We start from the raw sequence: 23668 nt of genomic DNA, 5'->3' as shown, positions 1-23668 counted from the left end.
CCTGATAACTCACTCTTCTGTCCCTAATTCCATCAAAATGAAGTTCAACTACCTCCCACTCCTCTCTTGTTCTCCCAATAAAACTCAAGTGTGTTCCATTGTTAGGGTGAGATGATGTATGGACTGAATATTCATTTGATAGTTTTCTCTCATTTCTTTGACTTATGAAGTACATTTTTTAAGTCAGGTTTCAACTGATGACATTAATTTCTTTAGAGGAGAAGCTCTTGGTGTTATTTATTTTATCAATGCCTAAATCAACTGGCTCAAAAGAAACAAAGCCAAATATTCTTCTATGAAAAGGGCAGCATCTAATGAATCTTCATTATATCACACACACACACACACACACACACACACACACACACCCAGGCACACGCCTTACCTGTGTTTCTATACTGCTTAATGAATGGAGATCCAAAGATGGGTCTGTTTTGAGCTCGGGTTCAGGAGCTGCAATGGGGGCTTTTAAAATGACGTCTTCATCAAGGCTGGTTCCCAGTTCTGTCTCCTTTTGCTCTCCTTCGCCTTTCTCTCTCTCCGACTCTACTTCTCGGCCTTCTTCTTCAGAGACCTGAGACTTGGGCCTTTTGAGGAATGAGGAGAGCAGTCGCGACAGGCCTCTGCTTTCTGATGTCCGCTCCTTGTTCTTGGTCAAGTCTTCATGTGTTGGAGTGTCCCCATTGGACGCTTTCAGCTTCTGCTCACCCTGATTACTGCCCTCAGCTGCTGCCGCTTGGGAAGCCTCCTCCAGCTGACTTTCTTGTTGGCCTGAGTTTGTGGCTCCCTCGCCTTCTTCCTTCTGTTGCTGGTGCTGAGAATTCTCGGCTTCAGCCGCTAAACTCTTCTCTGTTGTCATGATGTTCCTATTAAAAGGAAGATGAAAAGGATTATAGGCAAAACACATTGCTGCAGGCAACCCCTAAACCACAAAAAGCAATATATTAATCACCAACAGAATTCCAATCCATTAAACAGAAGACCTTGCATTAAAGCACAAAAAAATTACCTATATATCCTGAATAAATTATTAATGCCTTAAGTCATGAAAGATATGCACATTGAGAGACTAACTTAAAACAGTATCTACCAAGCCCATGTAATGAAATACACCACGGTTAAGTTAAAGGCTCAGACCTGGACATAGCAAATACACCTTCCTGCTTCCTAACACAGGGCATCTGAGTACCGTCCTTTCAAAGTGCCAGTCAGAACGGCAAGGTTTGCAGGAATTCCATCCCAAGAGATGATTACATTTAAAGTCCTGCGAGTCTCTTTTGCTTTCCCTCGTCCTGTTTCTTAGGGCGAGGACTTCGCCATTACAAAGAACAAACACATTTGCTATCAGAGTTGACAACAGCAAGGGCAAGCATACAGTCAAACTAGCCACACCGAAGACCGCCTCAGATTTCGTGGCGTAATACCGAACTGCACCCTCGTTCAGAGGCATCCCATTTTAAGCTCTTCGAAAGAATTTTTCTCCTGAGAAATGGGATTCTGAGTGCTCAGCATTTTTGAAAGTGGGAAGCGAAACCATCGTACTAGGAGGGGAAAACAGAGAAATGCTCTAGGGAAAATTTTAGAAAGCCAATGTTGTTTTACGTTATGTTTTACTAAAGTGAGCGGAGAGGGCAGGCTGCAAATCTCACACATGTGAAACTTGGTGTCAAGGTCCCAGCACCATTACTCAAGCCCCGGGATGAGAATCAAAGGCATCGTCACTGCTGTTCCAGTTCAGATGACTGACACGTCCCTTAGAGACACGCACCCAGCACCCCAACTAAAGCAGCGGCCCTGCTCCCACAGATGCCCCCTCAGCCCTACAACACTTCAGACCTGGGCAACTTTACTGCCCTTCTTCCAAACCCCTCCTCCATCTAAGATACAAGGTTTTATGAGAATAAGATCTTGAGTCTTTTTTTTTTTTTAAAGAGATTCATTGTGTGTGTGTGTGTGTATACACATGCGTGCGCACGCGCAGCTGCCTAAGGAGGTCAGGGATGGTGTCTGATCTCCCAGGGCTGGAGTCACAGGCAGTTGTAAGCTCGGCCTCCCCCAGTGTGGGTGCTGGGAATCAAACTTTTGTGCTGTGTAAGCAGATGAAGTCCTCTTAACTGCTGAGCCAACTATCCAGCCTGTGAGTCTTTATGACCGCCACACACCCAATGCCCAGAAAGAACAGAACCTGAATATAATTGAGTGTTCTTGTGTGTAGTATACATGTGTACATGGGGGAGGTCAGAGGTCAACGTTGGGTGTCTTCCTCGATTACTCTCTCCTTTAGGGTTTTGATTCAGGGTTTCTCACTGGACCTGGAGTTCTCTGATTTGGCTGAGCTGGCTGTTTAATGAGCTGCAGGGATCTTTCTGCTTTCTCAGTCATGTGGATTAAGGACATGTGACACCGAGCTCAGTGTTAGACATGGGTGCTGACAATCTAAATTCACATCTCATGCTCACAGGGCGGCAAGCACCTTTCTGACAGACGCATCTCCCCATACCCTTAATAAAAGTTTGGATTTTGGGTTGGGGATTTAGCTCAGTGGTGGAGCACTTGCCTAATAAGCGCAAGGCCCTGGGTTCGGTCCCCAGCTCCGGAAAAAAAAAAAAAGAAAAAAAAAAGTTTGGATTTTTTTGTATTTTGTTTTATTCTGTTGTTTTTGTTTTATTCTGTTGTTTTGTTGTCTCATTATACAGCCCTGGCTGTCCTGGAACTCTGTAGACCAGGCTGGCCTCAAACTCACAAGAGATCCACCTGCCTCTGATTCCCAAGTGCTGGGATTTAACGTGTAAGCCACTACACCCAGTTTTTTGTTTGTTTGTTTGTTTGTTTTATAAGGATTAAATGTGAAAATCAGAAGGCAATTTGTGGAGACCAGTTCTCTCCTCTCACTTTATGGGTTCTGAGGATTAAACTCAGGTTAAGCTTGGCAACAGGTGCCTTTATTCACTGAGCCATCTATACTGACCAAATATATTTTTTAATGATTTAATTTCACCTGAGCTCGTCTGATATCTATAAACATCAAAGGCACCCTCTAAATTTATTCAAGCAAATTCATTCATCCATCAACTACTTACCAAGCATTTAGCATAGGTCAAAGGCTTAGTGCCAATGATGTCACAGTAAACAAAACAAACAAACAAAGTCTCTTTCACAGAGAAGTTTACTCTGGATTCAACTTTGATACAATGAAACAAAAGTGCAGCCACTCCTAGGACAACCGCATACACGGGGACAAAGCAGTTAAAGCGGGAAGCCCCTCACACTTGCACTGGGCACTGTTTCTGGTGTCAGGCCCCATGTCAGTTACCTTATCCCAACCAAACCTTTCAATAACCCCATGGAGGGGGCAGGAGCTATCATCTTATCTTGTAATTGAGGTCACTTCAATTCCAGAACTTCCCCATCTCATAGGGTTCTAGACTGGGTCAGGACTAGTTAATATTTGGATAGGACACTGGAACTTACCCAAGTGAATACTGCTAGTATAAGCCACTACAGATGGTACCAAAATAAATGAAGGCATAGTAATAAAGAGAAAGCCCTTAGAAATCTAATCTAGTTTTAACTATGAAGAGTATTTTTTTTAAACGATGATATTTAAAGAAGTACATCTTCTAACCTCATTTACTGTCATTAGAACAACTCTGCTAATATAATACAAATGTGGTCTCCGTAAACACTGTACAAACCATCTACCAACCAAAACTCGGATTTGATTTCTTACTCCTGGGGCATACGTCTACTCAAGAGAAATAAAATGGTCGTCATCTTTGTATCAGAAGTAGAAAACACATGTCTGAAATTACCTTTCATTAAACCCCAAAGCAACTAAAGAACACAAAAAAAAAAACCCGGATGTGAAATCTCTGTCGCTATGCAGAAGCGACAAGAGCACGACACACCCTTTGTAAAACCAAGCGAGAGAAGTTGAGGATGGCCCATGATGTCCGTGGACTGACTGCACACACAGCTTCACATCTGCCTGACCGGAAGGAGACTGAAACATCTCTGAACTAACATTTCCCAACATGAAAAGTTGTACGCCAGTTCTCTCATAAAGGCTTCAAGAATTGTCATGAAGTTTTAGCAAGAAAATAACTTAGTGTCTGACAGTCTTGAACATACCGCTTTAGAATTTACTCACGTGTTTTAGTTTTAAAGACAGAAGCATCTTTTAAGCAGCAAAGACCTGCTCCCAGAAAGTGGAACATGAACACCGAGAAAAACCTTTACTCGACAAACGCTTGCTAAATTAATGCAAGAAGCACACAAAGGCCACGTTATTAAGTGTGCGAGCGGAACCGTCCTTCAGAACTCAATATCAGACCTTAGTATTCAGCTAACCCCCGTAGTGTACCAGTGCCCCACTTCCCATGCAGACAGACACCTGCCCAGATGCAGCACTCTGGAGATAAAATCCTTGCATACACTCCCTGCCACAACTAGAACACGACGACTGAGATATACACGGAACTATAGAACGACAACAAAAGAATCAATATACTTGGCCACAAAAAGAGCGGGGCGTGAGGGCAAACACCTTTAATCCCAGCACTCAGGAGACTTGAGGCAGGACAGCTTGGTCTAAAGAACAGACGAAGCTACATAAAGAAACCCTGTCTTGAAAGACCAAAAACATAAATAAATAAATAAATAAACAAACAAACAAACAAACAAACTGATTTTAGCTCTTTGAGACAAAGTCTCATACAGCCCATGCTAACTTCAAACTGCCTATGCAGCCAAGGCTGACCTTGAACTCCTGACCCTCCTGCCTCTACCTCTTGAATACTGGGCCTACTGGTGTGTTCCACCAATTCAGCTCAATAAATAACGATTGTTTTTTAGCAGCTCAAACGTGTCCTGGCAAGTCAGTGGTGCACGCAATTGAGTTGCTCAAGTTACAGATGACGGCGTGGATACGCAGAGACAATACAAAGCCGAGTGGCGGAACCAGGATGCCCACTGCAGACAGATGGCTCCCTGCTGAATGATGCTATTCTAACCTAGGACAGAGCCCAAAGGGAAGTGTCTATTTACTTCATGTCACAAAGAGGTCTTTTGATTGTTGTAAGGGGGGAAATCAGCACAACACTGAAGACAGAGAGATGCACTCCCATTCAGAGCCAATCTTACTCCTCCAAGCCCTGAGAACTGGACAGCGTTTGGAATCAGAAACACATCTGTCCTAACAGTGCGCATCTGCTGTCTGGAGGCAAATCAGATCATTAGGGGCCCCATACTAAGCCGATTGAGAAGGCCAAATGAGGTCTTTCTTTCTTTCTTTTTTTTTCTTTAAATCTTTCTTAAAGTAACAGGGTTGGTGTTCCAGTAAAGCTTTTTAGGTGGAAACCTCAGTGAGAACAGTACAGTATGGTAGCGTTATAAAAAACTTTCCTTACTATCCACATTTAAAAATGAAGTTTAATGGCATAGTTACCCGCTTTACTCTAACTCATGTTTACTGAGCACTAACCCGGTGTACGGTTTAGGCTTGGGTCTCTAATACACAAATCTTAAGTAGGTAAGAGACACATAGATAGCTAAAACTAAAAAGCAAAACCTACTTCATCTGACAAGGCGCTCTAAGTGAAATCAGGACTATGAAGTAACAGAGAACACGCAGAGAGCATTCAACTAGAGCAGCCAGGAAAGGCTCCTGAAAAGGCGGCTTTTAAGCTCAGGATGAATACAGATGTCAATGGAAAGAAACTTGAGGTACATGAGCAAATGGAGCCCCAGGCAGGGAATTAGCATTAGTAAGAACATTACAGGTGCTTAGGGAACAGCAAGCGTCCCAGACTGACTAGAACCAGAACATGAGGAGAAGTAGGAGGCGGTGCAGTTAGAATAGAGCACTCCTTTAAAATTAGATTTCAAGTGAAATAATAGCATCGAACATCTATTCAATATCTACATGGTGGCACACATTATTTCTAATGTTTACCGCATTACCTTATAACCATTCTGTATACATGCTCATTTCCCATACAAACAGCGTCTTCAGAGGTTAAAAAAAAAGCCTCAATATAGAGTCAACATGTACTTTAATAAAAATTTTAATAAACAGTGGAGTGATCGTTTTATTGTAATTCTCAGGGTAATGTCTGTACTAATAAACCCGGCTGCTAAAGAACCCTGATCGCTTATTTTGGCTAACCAGCATCATTTCTAGATTCTTCAGTTTGGAGCCCCACGCATACACGAATTTCTCGTCCTGAGGTCTCCTCGAAGACGGGGCAGGGAGACAAGGGGATGACGGTTTAGAAAGACCTGACTTCGCTAAATCATTTGTCCTGAAAGCAGGGGAGTCACTGAAGCCTTCTATAAAGTGAATAAAAAGTGGAGACAAAGAAACTCCACAAACAGCCGGGTGAGTTCAGGTTATCAGTGCACAGCCACAGTGGGAATCCCTGGGGAAGCTGAAAATAATACTGGGGAGAGAATGTGTGAAGCTGACGTCAGCTTTAAGAGTAACTGTTGCCCTAGTCTCCCTGGCTTATCTGAATTTCTTCTACGCTCTGCCTCAGTACAAGCATTTGCAGGTCTAACCCTAAATGCATTCTATAATGTGTCTCCCTTGTTCCACTCTGACTTAGTAAGACACAGCCCACTGAGCACAGTGGTACAAACCCATAATCCCAGCACGAGTGAAGTCGAGGCAGGAAGACCATGAGTTCAAGTTCAGCTTGGGCTACATAGTAAAAGAGCTGTCTCAAGCCAACCACAAAACAAATGGAACCAACTAGAAAAGAGGTCTCTCACAGCCATCTAAACACACAATGGAAATCAACTCAATTCTGCTCTTCAGAATCAGTAAGTCACTTAATCGAATCATAAACTTAAGTGCTGTCCACAGTGTTCCCTTTGTCCTCTCCAGCTCAGTCACTTGGGACACAGAGTGGCCGAGCTCCACTGTCATCATGACTGCCAAATCTACACTTCTAGCTCAATCTAGAGCCCCTTAAAGGATCTGACTTTCACCCACCTCACCAATTTCCAATATGACAACGAGAAAAAGATCTAAGATCTTGACTGAACATTCCACAAGAGAAATACAATTCTTGTTTTGTTTTCCAAGACAAGGTTTCTCTGTGTAACCCTGGCTATCCTGGAACTCACTCTGTACACCAGGTTGGCCTTGAACTCACAGAAATCTGCCTACGTCTGTCACCTCTGTCTGGCTGAGAAATACAATTCTAAGACAGTCAGAGATCTCTAGCCACATTTCTAAGGCTGTAGAGCCAGAGCGCTCATGTGACAATTCACTGTGTATTATTGAGAATGTTACAATGTTACAGGTACATGAAACTAGAAGGCCACGGAGCTCTCCAGCCAGAATTCTCTGGAAAGAATTCCTCAGTTCACAGCAATTTCATTGTGACTTAAAACTTACATTCAATTCTGGTAATTCAAAGAGAAAGCATTTACCAAAGAAAAGACAAAATAACATAATTTAAAGTTGACACACGGTGACACAAGGTGATTCCTACAGGAGGAATTCACAGTCCCTGGAAATTATAAACAGTTTTCATTTACATAAAAACAAAAAATAAATTCCTAATAATCAGGGACATTTAATAATTAAACGGTCTGCCCAGGAACTCAGCTTATTAAAACCATCCTTTGTTAGCCACAGGGAACTGGATCTAGGATCCCCAAGGATACCAAAATCCACAGATGCTCAAATCTCTCATTCAAAACAGCATAGTATTTAACTACACACACCCATCTAATGTTTCATATTATCATATTTAATGTGTGCATGTGTGTGAAAGACAGACAAGACAGGGGCATGTGTCACAGAATGTATGTGGATGAAAGTCTGAGGACAGATTTTGGGGAGTTGGTTCTCTCCTTCCACTGTGGGCTCTGGGGATGGAACTCGGTTGTCAGGCTTGTAAGGCAAGCCCTTCCACACACTGAACCATCTCAGCAGGCCTCCTACATGCTTTAAAGGGATCTCCAGTTAGGTGTCAGCACCTCACATAATGTGAATGCTAACAGTTGCTCTGCTATATTGTTTAGAGGACAGTAATAAGGAAAAAAACTTAGCATGGGTGAGATTTTTTCCAGTTTTCAGGTTTGGCTGATTTGAAACTAGCAGACATGGAGACTGAATAATCACCAAAAACATTAGTCAGAAGGTAGATGTCCATTGTCATGAAGGCCAGAGAAAAGACTGAACTCAAGGTTCTCTTCCAGGGCTAACATTTACAAAGAGAAAGGAAACTCAAGGGTCATTAGAGTAGAAACACAAGTGGGTTATTTTTAAAAGGTTACATTGTAAACTCAGTCACCAATTGGATTAGGAGTGGTTTGAATATGCTTGGCCCAGGGTATGGCACTATTAGTAGGTGTGGCCTTGTTGAAGGAAGTGTGTCACTGTGGGAGTGGGCTTTGAGATCTTCCTCCTAGACATTGAGAGACACTCGTCTCCTAGCAGCCTTCAGAACAAGACGGAGACCTCCAGCACCATGCTTCTCACCATGATGATAATGGACTGAACGTGAAACTGTAAGCCAGCCCCGATGAAACGTCCATTATAAGAATTGTGTTGGTCATGGTGTCTCTTCACAGCAATGAAAATTGTTAAGACAGGAGAATTAAGAAAAAACAAGACAAAAGATAAAGGCCTGTTTTCCCTACTCAGAAATTGCAATCCTAGGACATTCTTTCTGACAGAAAAAAAAACAAAAAACAAAAGTTCAAACGTTTAAAGTTTTAAGGAGCTGGAGAGATGGCTCAGTGGTCAAGAACACTGACTGCCCTTCCAGAGGTCCAGTGTTCAAATCCCACATGGTGGCTCACAACCAGCTGTAATAAGATCTGATACCCTCTTCTGGTGTGTCTGAAGACAGCTACAGTGCACTTATATAAAATAAATAAATCTTTTTAAAAAGTTTTAAGAATATGCTAGAAAATAGTTTGTTTCCCAGTAAAATCAATTCTCCCCAAACCACAGGAAACTATCTTTCCTTTATATTCAATTTAAGTACACAAAAGATCACATAGAAAAATAAGAGACCCAATATGGTTTTCAAAATAAAAAAGGCAATCCTTCCTCCCTCCTCTTGAAATTATGTTGAGTCTTTAAGAAGACTTATTTGCCACACTGCATGAATCAGGGGTGATACTCAGCATGAACAGGCTGTTTTCAACAACTTGGTTTTAATTTAAGTCATTTCTAGGATGACTAATACCGTTGGATCAACTTGTTCAAAGATATTTTTTAAATAAACAGATTCTTACTCATCTCTTTCTAAGAGCAGAGAGAGAGAGAGAGAGAGAGAGAGAGAGAGAGAGAGAGAGAGACCGACCAATATATTTCTGTAGGATTAGCTTGGACGTAGAAAATGTCTATGTACATTCTAGATATATTAATACTCAGGATTTCCAAGCAAAGGATCTAGTCTATCAACAGAGACAGAAGTGAGATGAAACCCAAACACCAAAAAGCCATTTTCCACAGAATATCTTCTCATCCATTAAGTCTCAAAATGTGTCATTTTTGCCATTCTTGATGGAAATCTTTTAAAAATGAGCTATGTGCTTTGTTTTAGCTTTTAAATCTATAGAACATAATTAACCTTTATTGATTAAGTCATCACTATGAGCTTCAGTTACTATGCAGAACTGACGTCCTAGCGGGAGAACAAAGTCCGTGGAGTGGCTGGCTCTCTTCCAGTTTCAAAGTCTGCCTTAGATAGTTCTGTTCAAAAGCAGTGCTCTGCTCACACTGCTGTCCTCGAGGAGGCCTGTCAAAAAGCAGCTTGCACCATCTTCTATTCCAATGAACTAATCCACCATTAACAAAGTCAAATATTAAAAGTTATGTTAAAAGTATGTCCAAATTAAGTGTAAATCCTAAGAACAGGCAGACTGAGTCACAGTACTGGCAAGCCTCCAGTAATGTTTATAAAATTGATTCTAGTTCTTCAAATACCTTTTAGGCCCACTCTGAGAGACTATCAGCTAAGTGACCATCAGGAAAACCACATCCACATAATGACTGGTCTTCTCTCCAGAGTATTCTAGTGTGTTCCTCTGTTATGATAATCACCATGAACAAAGCAACTTGGCGGTGAAAAGAGTTTATTAGATCTTACAGGCTATAGTCCATCATGGAGGGAAACCAAGGCCGGAGCTTGAAGCAGACCGGAAGCAGACCTTGGAGACTGCTTGTTCCCATGGCTTGCTCAGGCAGCTTTCTCTTACAGGCAGCGGCAGACGCCATGCTGCTCACCGTGGGCTGCACCTGCTCTCGTCAGTCACTGATCAGGAAAATGCCCCACAGATACACACACAGCTCAGTCTGAAGGAGGCAGCTCCTCAGGTGAGGCTCCTCTTCCCAGGTGACTCTTAGTTTGTGTCAAGTTGACAAAGCAAACACACAGAGAGAGACGTGCATTTTTTTAAAGAAACTGGGGAAAGGGAGAGACGGCTCGGCAGTTGACAGCACTGCTGCTTTTGCAGAGGACCCAGCTTCAGTCTGCAGCACCTACACGGTGGCTCACAGCCCCTGTAACTAAGTTCCAGGAGATCCGGTGCCGCCTTCTGGCATATAGATCGGTTTTTCAAGACCGGGTTTCCTCTGTGTAGCTCTGGTTATCTTGGAACTCACTCTGTAGATCAGGTTGACCCTGAACTCAGAGATCCACCTGCCTCTGCCTCTCAGAAGGCTAGGATTAAAGACATAAACCACCACCACCTGATAAAAACATATATTTAAAAAATAAAAAAAAAACAAAACCCTGGTATACATGGTGAGTTCCAGGGTAGCCAGATCTCTGTATGAAGACGCTGTCTCAAAAACAAACAAAACACCAAAAAGAAAAAGACCTACCTAAAAATGGCAGACAGGAGAAGGAAAGCAGGACAGGATGGAGTCAGGGAGGGACAGGGAAAAATAAAGGAAGGTCAAGTGCACACTACACTGTGAGAGACAGAGACAAACCCAGCAGGAAAGGGTCACTGCAGCCACAGACAGTCACAGAGTGACTGATGTGAGCGGGTAAGCTACGAGTACAACTGCCCTCAAGTGAAAATGTAGTTCACTCCTAGGAGACTGTATTTCAGCCTTCGGGAGTTACAAAATTTCACCTCAGATCCACAGCTATACTTTGGGCTCCTACTGAATGTGTGGTTAGCAGGATTGAGTCATAATCCTGAGCCATCTTGAGATAGAAAGGACCAAAACCAGCAAGGCAGAATTTAAAGAAACCCAAAGTTTATATACTGAAGTTTTAAAAAGTAACTACAAAAGAGTGGGGTGGGGGTGAACTGTGTACTTCTAAAGCTTTTTAGAGGCATACGTAATTCATTACTCTAAATAAAGGCCTGCACTCGGAGAAGAACGCTTTTTAAATTTTAATTAGAACACAATAATTTGTTAATTTATTGTGTAGCCTCCAAAGGGCATTAACAAACATGCCATCCCACACCGAAGCACAATTCTTGACATACTTGCCAAATATTTTCTCATGTAGCTTACCCTCTGGCAACAAAGACGGCTGACAGGGTGAAGAGCATCTCCCCAGACGGCAGCAATGATGCCCCACGGATGTGACTCTGGGTCATCTGCCCAGACCTGAGTCCAGAAGGAGGCGGGCTAGCCATTCCCACCTAACCGCTAGGTTGCTCTGAAAACATGCGGCTGGATTTCAGTTCTGCCAAGAGCACCCAGAAACCCTGGTACCTCATTCCGCACCTAACCAACTTCCTTCTAGTTTACAGTTTCCTGACCAACACATTACTCTCTTAACTAATATTAAACTAAATCCTGGCAAAAAACAAGTTCTAAATTTTTCTTTAAAAATCATTAAAAAATGTCATTTCAAGTTACTCAAAGGGTTTTCTTTCTTTCTTTCTTTTTTTTTTTTTGGCAAAAATCTTTTAAATAATAAAGTAATACTCTTTATGAGTGGCCAAGGAGAGCAATAATATCAATAGAGGTTTTTATTCCTCATAAGTAAAAACCTGAATATTCTCCTTTTCTTTCCTTTGAGGAAAAGAGAAATTAAAATTTTATCATAATTACAAGAAATATTTAAAAATGTATTCGCTAATTCAAACATACTCACGCACTGACTCAAGGAACATTTATTGAACATATCTGAATATCCAAGGTATCCATCCTGCTGAGAGCCAAGATTGCTAAACAAGATCCCAGCTTCTACTCTCAAAGACTATTTTAAAAGTGAGGCTAAAACTAGTAATTATGTAATAACGTGTTCAGAAAGTGTTCGCACTGTGCACGGTGGCGCGTGCCTTCAGTCCAAACACTTGGGAGGCAGAGATCTCACAGGCAGATCTCTGAGCTCAAGGCCTATCTGGTCTATGGAGTGAGTTCCAGGATAGTCAGGGCTATGCAGAGAGACTCTGTCTCCCAAAAATAAAATAAGAAGCGGGCACACAGATAAATAGAAAAGAATTTGGAGAGTCCTGGTGAGACGGCTCAGTGGTTAAAGCTATGTCCGATTCTTGGAGGCGCCAGGCTCAGTTTCTGTATGAGGTGACTCACAGCTGCCTCTGACGTCCTCCAGCTCCAGACCTGACCACCTCTGCTGCCTCTGTGGGCCCCCCACAAACACAGCCAGAAACAAACTCGTCAAAGAATGTTGACAGACAACCTGAGTTAAATCTTAGACAAGGAAGTGGGCTGGGTGAAGGGCACAGAGCAGAGCTGAACTTGGGTTAGCACCAGAAAGAAGCCTGAGCCCTGTGTGTTATAGGAGCAAACCTCTAACAAAAAATACAGGACGGCAGAAAATGGGGAGCGAGACAAATTCAAGGCTCCGTGGGCACAGATTATGAAAGGCTGTCTTTTGGAATGGTCAAAAATGTGTATTCCACGTTCTGGGTCATGAAAATACCGAAATAAGAAAATACCAGTGCACATTCTGCGCTGAGAATGGTTTCCTCCTTAATGGACATAGGAAATGGAAGGAAATTGCAACAAAGAGATTCTCAGCAGAATCCATGGACGAAAACTAAAGCTTGAATCAGGGTGGGTGAGCCAGACGACAAGACAGATTGAAAAAACCAAACTCCTGTGGGTTTGGTGGTACACACCTGGTAGGCAGAGGCAGGTGGATCTCTGTGAGTTCAAGGCCAGCCTGGTCTACAGAGTTAAAACCCTACCTCGGAGAAACAAAACAAACTCTTGCTGTGAATTTTGACTGTCCTCTCAATAGAGAGGCACCTAGGAGGCTGGCTGGTGAAGCACTTCCCTGGGTGAGTCCAAACAGGAATAACCAGGGGTGGGGAAGAGCTGTTCTGCACGTGTATCCACATACAGGCTGGGGTGCGGTAAAAAAAGAGGGAAAAGCCAGCCACCACAGAAACTCTCTTCTCTTCCTCCTTTCCTCAGCCACTCTGGTTCCTGGCTGCGGGACATAAGCAGGCCTGCTCTGCCGTGCCCTCTCCACCATGCCCTCTCTGCCACACTAGCCTGAAAACTCTGAGTAAACGGTGGCTAAATGAAACTCTGAATAAATAAAACCGAAATAAATCCTTTCTGCCTTTAACTTGACAGACCTAAGTTTGAGTCAGCGTCTTCTAAACTGGGAACTTGGATATGTTAAAATTCCCTAAATTTCTTTTTTTATTTATTTTTTTAAGTTTCAAAAACGGTATTGTACTTTAGAGGCCTGTTGGTTGTGATTAAATGAGCTATCATTCTGACAGGAAAATTAAGTTTTACAGACTATATTCACAAGTGACAAATGTATGTTTTAGCTAGTAAATTCATTCTGCCCCATTAAAGTATATTTGTTTCTCTATTTTCTATATTTAACGAGTCTTGCAGTATTGGCAAAAATACACTTTCTCTTTAAAATATGCCGCTTTAGAACGCAGGTTGGTAGTGCTGCTTGGACAGATTAGATATCAAAACATGTAGATTCGATACCAGATAAAAATAAATTAGCAGGGTTAGGATTTTGCCCGGGGGTAGAGCCCTTTGCCTAGCAAGGGAAAGGCCCTGGGTTCCGTCCCCAGCTCCCAAAAAAAAAAAAAAAAAAAAAAATAAATTAGCAGAATATTTTTGTTTTGATAATGTCTCCTATATCTCAGTGTGGCCTTGAACTCAGAGATCCGTCTCCTGAATGCTGGGATTAAAGGCCTGAGCTACCCCACACAGCTCTTCCTCTCTTCTGATGAGAATATAATAATATAATATCCAATGCCCTCTTCTGACCTCCGAGGGTGCTAGGCACACATGTGGCACACATATGCGTACATCAGACAAAGTGTTTATACATATGGAATAAAATAAATCTAAAACTGTTTTTAAATCGATGTTCTCTAGAGTATCATTTTCTCCTCCATTCAACATGTCTGGGGGGCTGGAGAGATGGCTCAGAGGTTAAGAGCACTGACTGCTCTTCCAGAGGACCTGAGTTCAAACCCCAGCAACCCCATGGTGGCTCACAACCATCTGTAATGGGATCTGATGCCCTCTTCTGGTGTGTCTCAAGACAGCTACGGTGTGCTCATATATAATAAATAAATCTTTAAAAAAAAAAAATGTCTGACACTTAATACCTCTTTTTTTTTTAAGATTTACCTTTTATTTATTATATATAGGTACACTGCAGCTGTCTTCAGACACACCAGAAGAGGGCATCAGATCCCATTACAGATGTTGTGAGCCACCATGGGGTTGCTGGGAATTGAACTCAGGCCTTTGGAAGAGCAGTCAGTGCTCTTAACCTCTGAGCCATCTCTCCAGCCCTTAACACCTCTTTTTCTTTCTTTAAGATATATTTATTTTTCTTGATGTATAGGAGTGCTCTGATATCATGTATGTCCATGCCAGAAAGGAGTGTTGGATCCTCTGGAACTGGAGTTACAGTTTTTAACTGTCACATGAGTCCTGGAACTGAACCTGGGTCCTCTGAAGCAGCAGCTAATGCTCTTAAGCACAGAGCCATCTTTCTCAGGCCAGACTTCTTAATACAATGCTCAAAGCAAAATACAACCAATGGGCACACTTCTGTCTTCTTAGTTCTTACTCAGGGACTGCTTCTTTACAGACTGGACGCTCTCCGAGATCAAGAGCACTCACGCCAAGCACGCTCACTACCCTATCCACTTGAGGTCATTTGTCTTCAGACTGAAAATGAAATAGGAATTACAGCATTTGCTAATTTTAGCCTTAGTCCATTTATCTTTATTTTATGCCTAATTCTCACAAATTTTTATATGTGTGTATGAGATGGGGCATGAAGGAGTCAGGGTCTCACACTGGAGCCTCTGCTGGCCTGAAACTCAGTACGTAGCAACTCAGCCCCCTGCCTCTCATTGGGGCCGGAGTTCCAGGTGCCACCACAGTTGACTTTGTCTAATTTCATGGATAGACCTAAAGTAGAAATGGGTCCAACTCCCAGCACCCACATGGTGCCTCAGAAACATCTCTAACTCAGTTCTTCAAGGAGATCTGATGCTCTCTTCTGGCCTCTCCACGCCCTGTACCTGGTACACAGATATTCATGCAGACAAACATCCATACACATAAGATAAAAATAAAAATCGTAAGTAGAAATGGCTATTCGTTACACACCATGTGAAGAAATGACAAGGAAAGAAAGAGAAACAGAAATCAAAAATTAAGCAATCCTGGCCATTTATTACAGCTCAGTAAGGATGATTTGGATATATATTTCATTCAGAACTGTGAGGAAGAATGAAGCTCCATTTCCCAACCTTGCATTCTTTTACCCCCTTGTCCCGTTATGGTTTGCATGTGCTCAGCCCAGGGATTGGCACTATTGGAAGGCGTGGCCCTATTGGAGTAGGTGTGTCACTGTGGTATAGGCTATAAGACCCTCACCCTAGCTGCCTGGAAGTTACTCTTCCCCTAGTAGCCTTCAAGTGAAGATGTAGAACTCTCTGCTCCTGCCTGCCTGGATGCCGCCCTGCCTTGATGATAATGGACTGAACCTCTGAACCTATAAGCCAGCCCCAATTAAATGTTGTCTTTTCTAAGGCTTGCCTTGGTTATGGTGTCTGATCACCGCAGTAAAACCCTAAGACATCCCCCATTATTCAAATCCAATCAGTTACTGAATCCTATTGCTCCCTCTGGCACACGCAACTGACTTGCATTTCTACTTTCTGTTCTCATTGGCTCAAGACTACTCCGTACAACCTGTAACTATTCACAGTCCTTCCCGCAACAAATATTTAATCAGTACAGTGAACTACGACTTACAGTTTATTGTGCGTCTTATAAAGAACCAAACTAATACAAAGGTTCCCGGCTTAAATCACCATTCCCTTTCCTTGAAGCTTACTGTGTAGCCTAGGTTAGCCCTGAATTTCTAATCCTCTGCCCCCTTCCTGCTGGATTACAAGTGTGCACCATCTCATCTAATATGTTCCCAATATAATAAGCAATGTACAAGGAAACAGAAATGCTAATTATCTTAATTGGGTCATTACATATTGCATAGAAGTACCTAACTATCACAGTCCGACCTCACTGTACCCCATGCCTATGCTATACAACTGCTATTTCAGCTAAAAAAGGATTAGCCATTCACTGGAAGAGTACTTGCTTAGTATGAATACCATCCCCAGCAGCGGTAAAAAGGTTTTGTTTTAATTTTAGGTTAAAAAATAAATAAAATTAAGATTTTAGACAGACATAGTAGAACACACCTTTAATTCCCAGCCTACAGAATCAGAGGCAAGAAGATTTCCATGAGTTTGAGGCTAGTTTGGTCTACAGGTCTACCTACATAGAGTATTCTAGGACACCCAGGACTATGTAGAAAGACCTTGTGTGGTGGTTTGAATAGATTTAGCCAACATAGATTCATGTGCCCAGATTCATAGAATGCTGGGCCATAGGGAGAGACACTATTAGGAGATGTGGCCTTGTTGGAGTAGGTATGACCTTGCTGGAGGAAGTGTGTCACTGTAGGGCAAGCTTTGAGGTCTCCTATGCTCAAGCTACACCTAGTTTGGCACACCGTCTCCTTCTGCTGCCAAGGGTCAAGATGTAGAACTGTGAGCGCCTACTGCAGCACCATGTCTGCCCACCATGATGACAATGGGCTAAGCCTCTGAACTGGAAGCCAGCCCCAATTAAATGTTTTCCTTTAAAGAGTTGCCTTGGTCATGGTGTCTCTTCACGGCAATAAAACCCTAAGCAAGACACCATATCGCCAAAATATAATAGCAACAATAAAGATTTTATTTTTATTAACATGTGTGGTGAGTGTATGGGGGTTGGGGGCTGCAGGCAGAGGCCAGAAGAGGTTTCAGATTTAGAGGTGGTTGTGAGCCTCCCAATGTGAACTGCTCAGACCACTGAACCATCTTTTTGGTACCTTGTGTTACTCTTTTATTTAGTTAACCAGTATGTGTTAAAAGACCAAAATCTAAAGACCTTGCAGCAATTGTAGCTAAGATTCCAGTTCTTTCCCCACTGCTGGGATGTGCCCTTCACTCTACTTGGGTATCCTCACCTGCCTCCAGCCCTAGCTAGAACTATTTGCGTCCTGAAGGAGGCTACATGTCCCTGATTCTGCTCTACGCTTGTGATACCCATCCCTGCACCTCCCTCACAGACATCTGACTCCTTCACGGCTTAACTGGAATGGCATAATTTCCAAGACACCTATAATCCCTCCTGACAGAATGAATCCCTCCACTTAAGTCATTATTTACTTAAGCACGTGAACACCTTTTCATAAATATTCACCTCGGTTTTTTCCGTAGTTGTACAGTATTCCACTGTCTAAATGCCAAAGGTTTTACTTGAATATGACAGTTGTTCAAAACCATCAAATTTTAAAATAGAGGGTATTTTAAAATATTATGCTCAAAGACAAAAGAGATGGTTCAGAGGTTAAAAGAACTCACTGCTCCCGTAGAAGACCTGGACTCCATTTCTAGCACCCACATGGCAGCTCACAGCTGTGTCTAACAGTTGAAGTTTGGTCTTTTCCTATGTATTATAATGCTAAATACTGGCCCCCAAGGCCTGGCTGCCCCCAGGGTTGAATCTTCACAAACACAAGTGACATTATGTAATCTTGCCCCCCAAGTTATCCCTGATTGGTGAATAAGAACGCCTATAGCCAATCTCGGGGTAGAACAGAGATAGGTGGGGGCAGGGGTTCCTGGGCTTGGAGTCTAAGAAGACCAGTGAGGAGAGGAAGGGACAGAGGAGAGACACCAGGGGTTAGGTGAGTCATGAAAACCTAGCTATGAGGACTGGCCAATTGGAGTTAAGAGCTGCCCAGATGGAACATGGCAAATTATAAAATGGAGTTATAGGTGGGGAAATAGATTCTAATAGTATAGAGGGTAGATATCTAGTGCTGATTAAGGGTTATTATAAAGATAAAAGTGTGTCTCTTTTATCTAGTAACTGAATAATCAAGGGGGGGAGGTAAAAGTCCTTGAATATCCTTACAAATAAAATAATAATCTTTCTAAAAAACAAAGAAATACTGATCACTTAAGACAATAATTAATTTGTCAAGCAACTTTCTAAGAGAGAAACCAACCGATGACAATTCTTTAGTCTAAGGGAGACATTAAGTGCCTATCTGCTGAATGAACTGGTAGTTCCTTCAATTCCTAAAAACTAATTTTCCATACAGCTGTGTTTACTCACAGCATGTCTCGTTTATGCTGGAGGTGTAAAACAGCAGCGCCATCTCTCCCTTCCTCCTCCTCCGTTTCCCTGCCTTTGTTATTTGCCTTCCTGCAGTTCCCTAGCCAGAGCTGTAATTAGTGCCCCACAGGGATCTATACTTTTCTAATAAAGAGCAGTCTACTGAACAATGACATGTGTGCACACACAGCCATGTGTGTTCCTAACAAATTAGGAATATTTTGCACATGCAAGCCTTCAAAGGATTTTAATAACTTAATGGGGGCCTTTACATAGCAGCTGCAACTGGCTTATAACACTGACTGGATTGATTCAGCCCTTTCTCTCACTGCACATGCATCTAATTGCAAAAAAGGAAAACAACTCATGTGAGACCGAGAAAATTAAAAATTCAGTCCCAAAGCAAACCTTAATAAGTAAACCACATTTGTCAAGGAAAATTTTCCTTCAATTAGTTCAAAAGCTCATGTTTGTTTCATAACCGTTTACCATAGTTTTTCTGCGAAGTCACTGTTTATGGGCAACTGAAAGTGCTCTCAGGGCTGGCAAGACAGCTTAATTCCTGGAACCCACAGGTGGAAGAAGAGAACTGACTGCCACCGAGGTGTTTTCTGACAATCTGAAGTACCACATGCTATGCTGGCACATGCACTTGTGCATACCACACACACACACACACACACACACACACACACACACACACACATAAAATACAAATAAGTAAATGTAAAAGAAGAAAGAGAAAAGTAGACATTTTTAAAATGTGCTTCAAAAGGTAGTTAAAGCAGCAGCAAGGCTGTGGATCTAGCTCTGAAGTGAAATGCTAAATTCCCAATACTGCCAAAAAGAAAAAAAAAAATCAAAACACCCATGTGTGCACCTGACTGTGCATATATGTGCATGCACCAGAACCTGTCTCACGGTCCCTTTACTGTCCGGTCTCTTCTGACTCTCGATCAACATGAAGCTTTTCCACAGCTTGCCTTTAGGAAAGGCCTAACCTATATTCGTTCAATAACCAGTGGACAGTTAATTAGAATAATCATCATCAGACTATAAAGGGAAAACAACCGACAACTTACTTACCAAACATCTAATTTATAGGAAGAACCCAGAAGGGAAGACAAGACTTGCCCTTCACAAGAGAAAACTGAATCAAACTTCCTTCATTTGTATACAAATTCCCCTGTCACCTTCCTGTGCAAGTCTACTGGCAGTGTACCCCGAGTAACACCAACCCCCAATCTATTTCACACGAGTAACGATTACTGATCCTTACAGATTTTTGAGTTTATAACAAAGGGTTCAAAAAGTCATGTGCTCGATACTGCTTGTAGCTTGAATATCAATTCCAATATATACAGTTGAGCACCCACTATCCAAAATGTTCAGGGCTATAAGTGTTCAGATATGAAAGGATGGGGGATATTTGCAAATAGATGGATGGATGAATGGATGGATGGACAGACTGATGATAGACAGACATTACCTTGGAATGGGACCCAAGTCTGAACATAAATATAACTTTATATGCATAGCCGAAAGGTAATCCTACACAATATTTTTAGTGTGCCTATGCCACGAGTATTTGGGGCAGATTTTTCCATACGTCATCTTAAAATGTACCATTCAGTAGGTTTTAGATTTTGAGCCACTTCAGATTTTTATTTCTGGGTTAGAGATGCTCAACCCACAAAACTATTTTTTAAATACATGTGGATGCTACTGATTAACGAAATCAAAATAGACTTAGAAGGTTTACCAGTTCTATCATAGACTTTATCAGCAATTTCTAAAATTATCACTATCACATAAAGATCCACTAAAACATTTTACTTTGTAAAGCAATCTACATAGTTAATGCTTATTAATTAAGGTAGGAAATCCTTTCATGATGCTGGGCCCCTTGAACTACAGCAAGGTCTAATTCATCTTTCACTTGGTGACAGAAGTTGCTGAATGGAAGAGCTTTCTAACCCATCTGTGTTTTTTCCTTTTTTCTCTTTTCTTTTTTTCCTTTTTTCTTTTTTTCGGAGCTGGGGACCGAACCCAGGGCCTTGCGCTGTGATAAACAGCACAATGTAAAAACAATGAATCCTCCCTCAGTGTGTGTCCCACCTCTCACAATGTCAAAAGTCTATGATATTTCCGAATGGAAAGGGAATGTGCTTTCCCTGGGGATTATGGAGGGGAAAACTATGGCAATAACAGTGATTCTCAACTTGAAATTTGTATCAGAATCATTATGGAACACATTAAAAATACAGATGCCTGGGCCCTAGCCTAGCATCTTTAAGAACGTTTTTGTTAAAAGCTGATTCTGAAGCCCACACTTCAAGTCTCCTACCTAACCAGTGCCACCAACATCACCTGGGAGCCTGTTAGAGACAAAATGTCCTACTAGCCCCTCACAAACAGAATAACACTGGGGATGATGCTCAGAGACCTGTCCCACAGCCCCCTGAGGTCTTCGATGTATGTGAGTTTTGAGAATCTTGGCTTTCACCCTACAGGATCCACCTACTCATCACGATCTCCATAAAGATGAAAAGGAGACGTAAGACACACACACACACACACACACACACACACACACACACACACACACACACACACACACCGCATGTTTTTCTCATTTTAAAAAGAACCTTTTATCTTAATCATTAAATTAGTACTAACATGCTCTTCGGTGGAAACTGTATCCACTGAGCAAGTTCTCCGGTCTGGGCTCTTTTTTGAGTACATAGTATCCAGATTAGACAAGAACTTTAAAAATCAGAATGTTAAGAATGTCTTCAGCCAAGAAGTAACTGTAACCCCTGGGATGAAAGAGAAAAGTATTTTCTTCATGACAGAACTATGGCTGGGCGAGGCAGCTCATATTTACAACAGTGAGCCTGAGTCAATGGGATTAGCAAGGATTCAAGCCTAGCCTGGGCTGTGGAGTAAGACCCTGTCACAAAATCAACAACAAAAGATTGAATTGTGCCTCAATTCAATCATCAACTTACAGGAAATGCGAAGAAAAAACCCTGAGCTGGGCAGGAGCCGCCACTGAGCCATATCACCATGGCTTAGCTTCTCAATGAACAGAAGCAAAGGAAAAAGATCCAAACAAGGACAATTTACAGATGAAGATAAACTTAAAAGGTTATGTCAACCACCTGCCACGAGGAGACCTTATTGGAGTTGTAATCCAAACACGCTACAAATAGTTCTGAGACAACTGGAAATTTGAAGACCATTTGATGGTAAATAGTTATCTTTCTGTAAAGATGGTAATGATACAACAGGATTTACAATAGGATTTGTTGTTTGTTTGTTTTGTTTCCAGCCAGGGTCTGGTAGCCCAGGCTGGTCTCTATGTTCCTAAGAAGCCAAGAATGATCTTGAACTTCTGATCTTCCTGCTGCACTCAGTTTTTATGTGGTGTTGAGAATCAAACCCAGAGCTGTATGCATACTAGGAAAACACGCTACCACACAAGCTACATCTTCATCTCTGTGTGCTTACTTTCAGAGTAATTATCAGACTGGACACAGTGCTGCACATCTTTAATGCCAGCCCTTGAGAGGCAGAGCCAGGCTGATTTCTGTGAGTTCCAGGCCAGTCCCGGCTACATAAGACCTTCTTGTCTCACCAAAAAAGGAAGGAAGGAAGGAAGGAAAGAAGGAAGGAAGGAAAGAAGGAAGGAAGGTAGGTAGGTAATTACCTTTAGAGAATAGCAAATTACTCACAGCTAAATTTGTATGATATCTAGGATTTGCTTCCAAAGTAGACAAGAAAAGCAGCTAGTTAGAAAAGTGACTAGTTGGGGCTGGGATTTAGCTCAGTGGTAGAGCGCTTACCTAGGAAGCGCAAGGCCCTGGGTTCGGTCCCCAGCTCAAAAAAAAAAGAACCAAAAAAAAAAAAAAAAAAAGAAAGAAAAGAAAAGTGACTAGCCATGAGCTGGTGATAGGAACGCGCGGCTGATTATAGGGTATCGGCAACTACTCTTTGTACGTGTTTAAAACTTTCCAAGTTTTAAAATACAAGGAGTTAAAGGGGACCAACAAGTCTGTGATGATGGCATTCATCTCAGGTGTCTCAGGAAATACTGTGTCAGGAAAGGTCTAAAATAAAGCTATTTAGGACGCCTAAAGTTTAAAAATACAAGTCTAAGTCAAAGGAGATGGCTATAGTACACGCTTGCGAGCCGTTCAGTTTTCTTGTCTTTTCATTCCCTAGGAAAACTCATCATGATGAGTGTTCCACCATCCTAGTATCTAGGCTCGTACAGATAATTATGTTGATGACCTCAGCTGTCCAGTTCACTAAATGACCGCGCGTTCTATACACAGGCTCAGTCTTCCCTCCAGCTACTCCCACCAATTCCTAAATGAGAGGACAAGGGAAGCACAGCTGAGGGCCTGAGTGAACTCGCAGAGCTCCTTTATCTCCACCTCACTTCACATAGAATTTCCTTTGTTTGTTTGCTTGTGTTTCCAGACAGGGTTTCTCGGTGAAGCCCTGGCTGGGCTGGAACTCACTCTGTAGACCAGGCTGGCCTCGGACTCTCAAGAAATCCACCTGCTTCTGCCTCCTCAGTGTTGGGATTAAACATGTACACTACCACTATCTGGTTCACACAAAAATTTTACAGAGCAGGAAAAAACTTCTGTAGCAACTGTCTTTACTAGGAAATACCTTTCTTCCACATGTACTTAATGGACATAATTCCTAACCTGACACTATCACTGTGGGTACAGCACGTACATTCAGAAAAAGGTGGCCCAGTAGTAGAATGCATGTTTAACATGAAAGAGACCCCTCTGCCATGCTCAGGACCCCACCTCCCTGCAAATACTCTACTGAAGAAACACACCAAGACAGCAGCACTGGTCATCTTCTGTGGAAAGATATTCCTTTCTCTCTTTCTGTATTTTTCAGAGTTATTACAATGATCATGAATTATTCTGGTAAATGGAAAAAAGGTACTACTCAAGAGAATTGAATTTTTAACAGTATTTATCCCATTTTATTACACAC

At 42.1% G+C, this 23668-nt stretch overlaps 1 protein-coding gene across 10 annotated transcripts in view; it reads right to left on the bottom strand.

Moving 5' to 3' along the window:
• Positions 1 to 23668, bottom strand: part of Epb41 (erythrocyte membrane protein band 4.1) — a 158567-nt gene that overhangs the window by 89606 nt on the left and 45293 nt on the right. For 9 of the 10 annotated variants that reach the window (XM_032896852.1, XM_032896843.1, XM_032896865.1 and 6 more), the window contains exon 1: positions 386 to 859. In XM_032896852.1, the coding sequence (XP_032752743.1) occupies positions 386 to 859 (474 nt within the window). Of the gene's footprint in view, positions 1 to 385; positions 860 to 23668 lie in introns of those variants that run through there. The other variant, XM_032896859.1, reaches the window with a different exon arrangement.

This window comes from Rattus rattus, chromosome 1 (assembly GCF_011064425.1).
Source record: "Rattus rattus isolate New Zealand chromosome 1, Rrattus_CSIRO_v1, whole genome shotgun sequence".
Classification (NCBI taxonomy): Eukaryota; Metazoa; Chordata; class Mammalia; order Rodentia; family Muridae; genus Rattus; species Rattus rattus.
The sequence above is the reverse complement of the archived record's forward strand: the minus strand, read 5'-3'. Positions and strand labels throughout refer to the sequence as shown.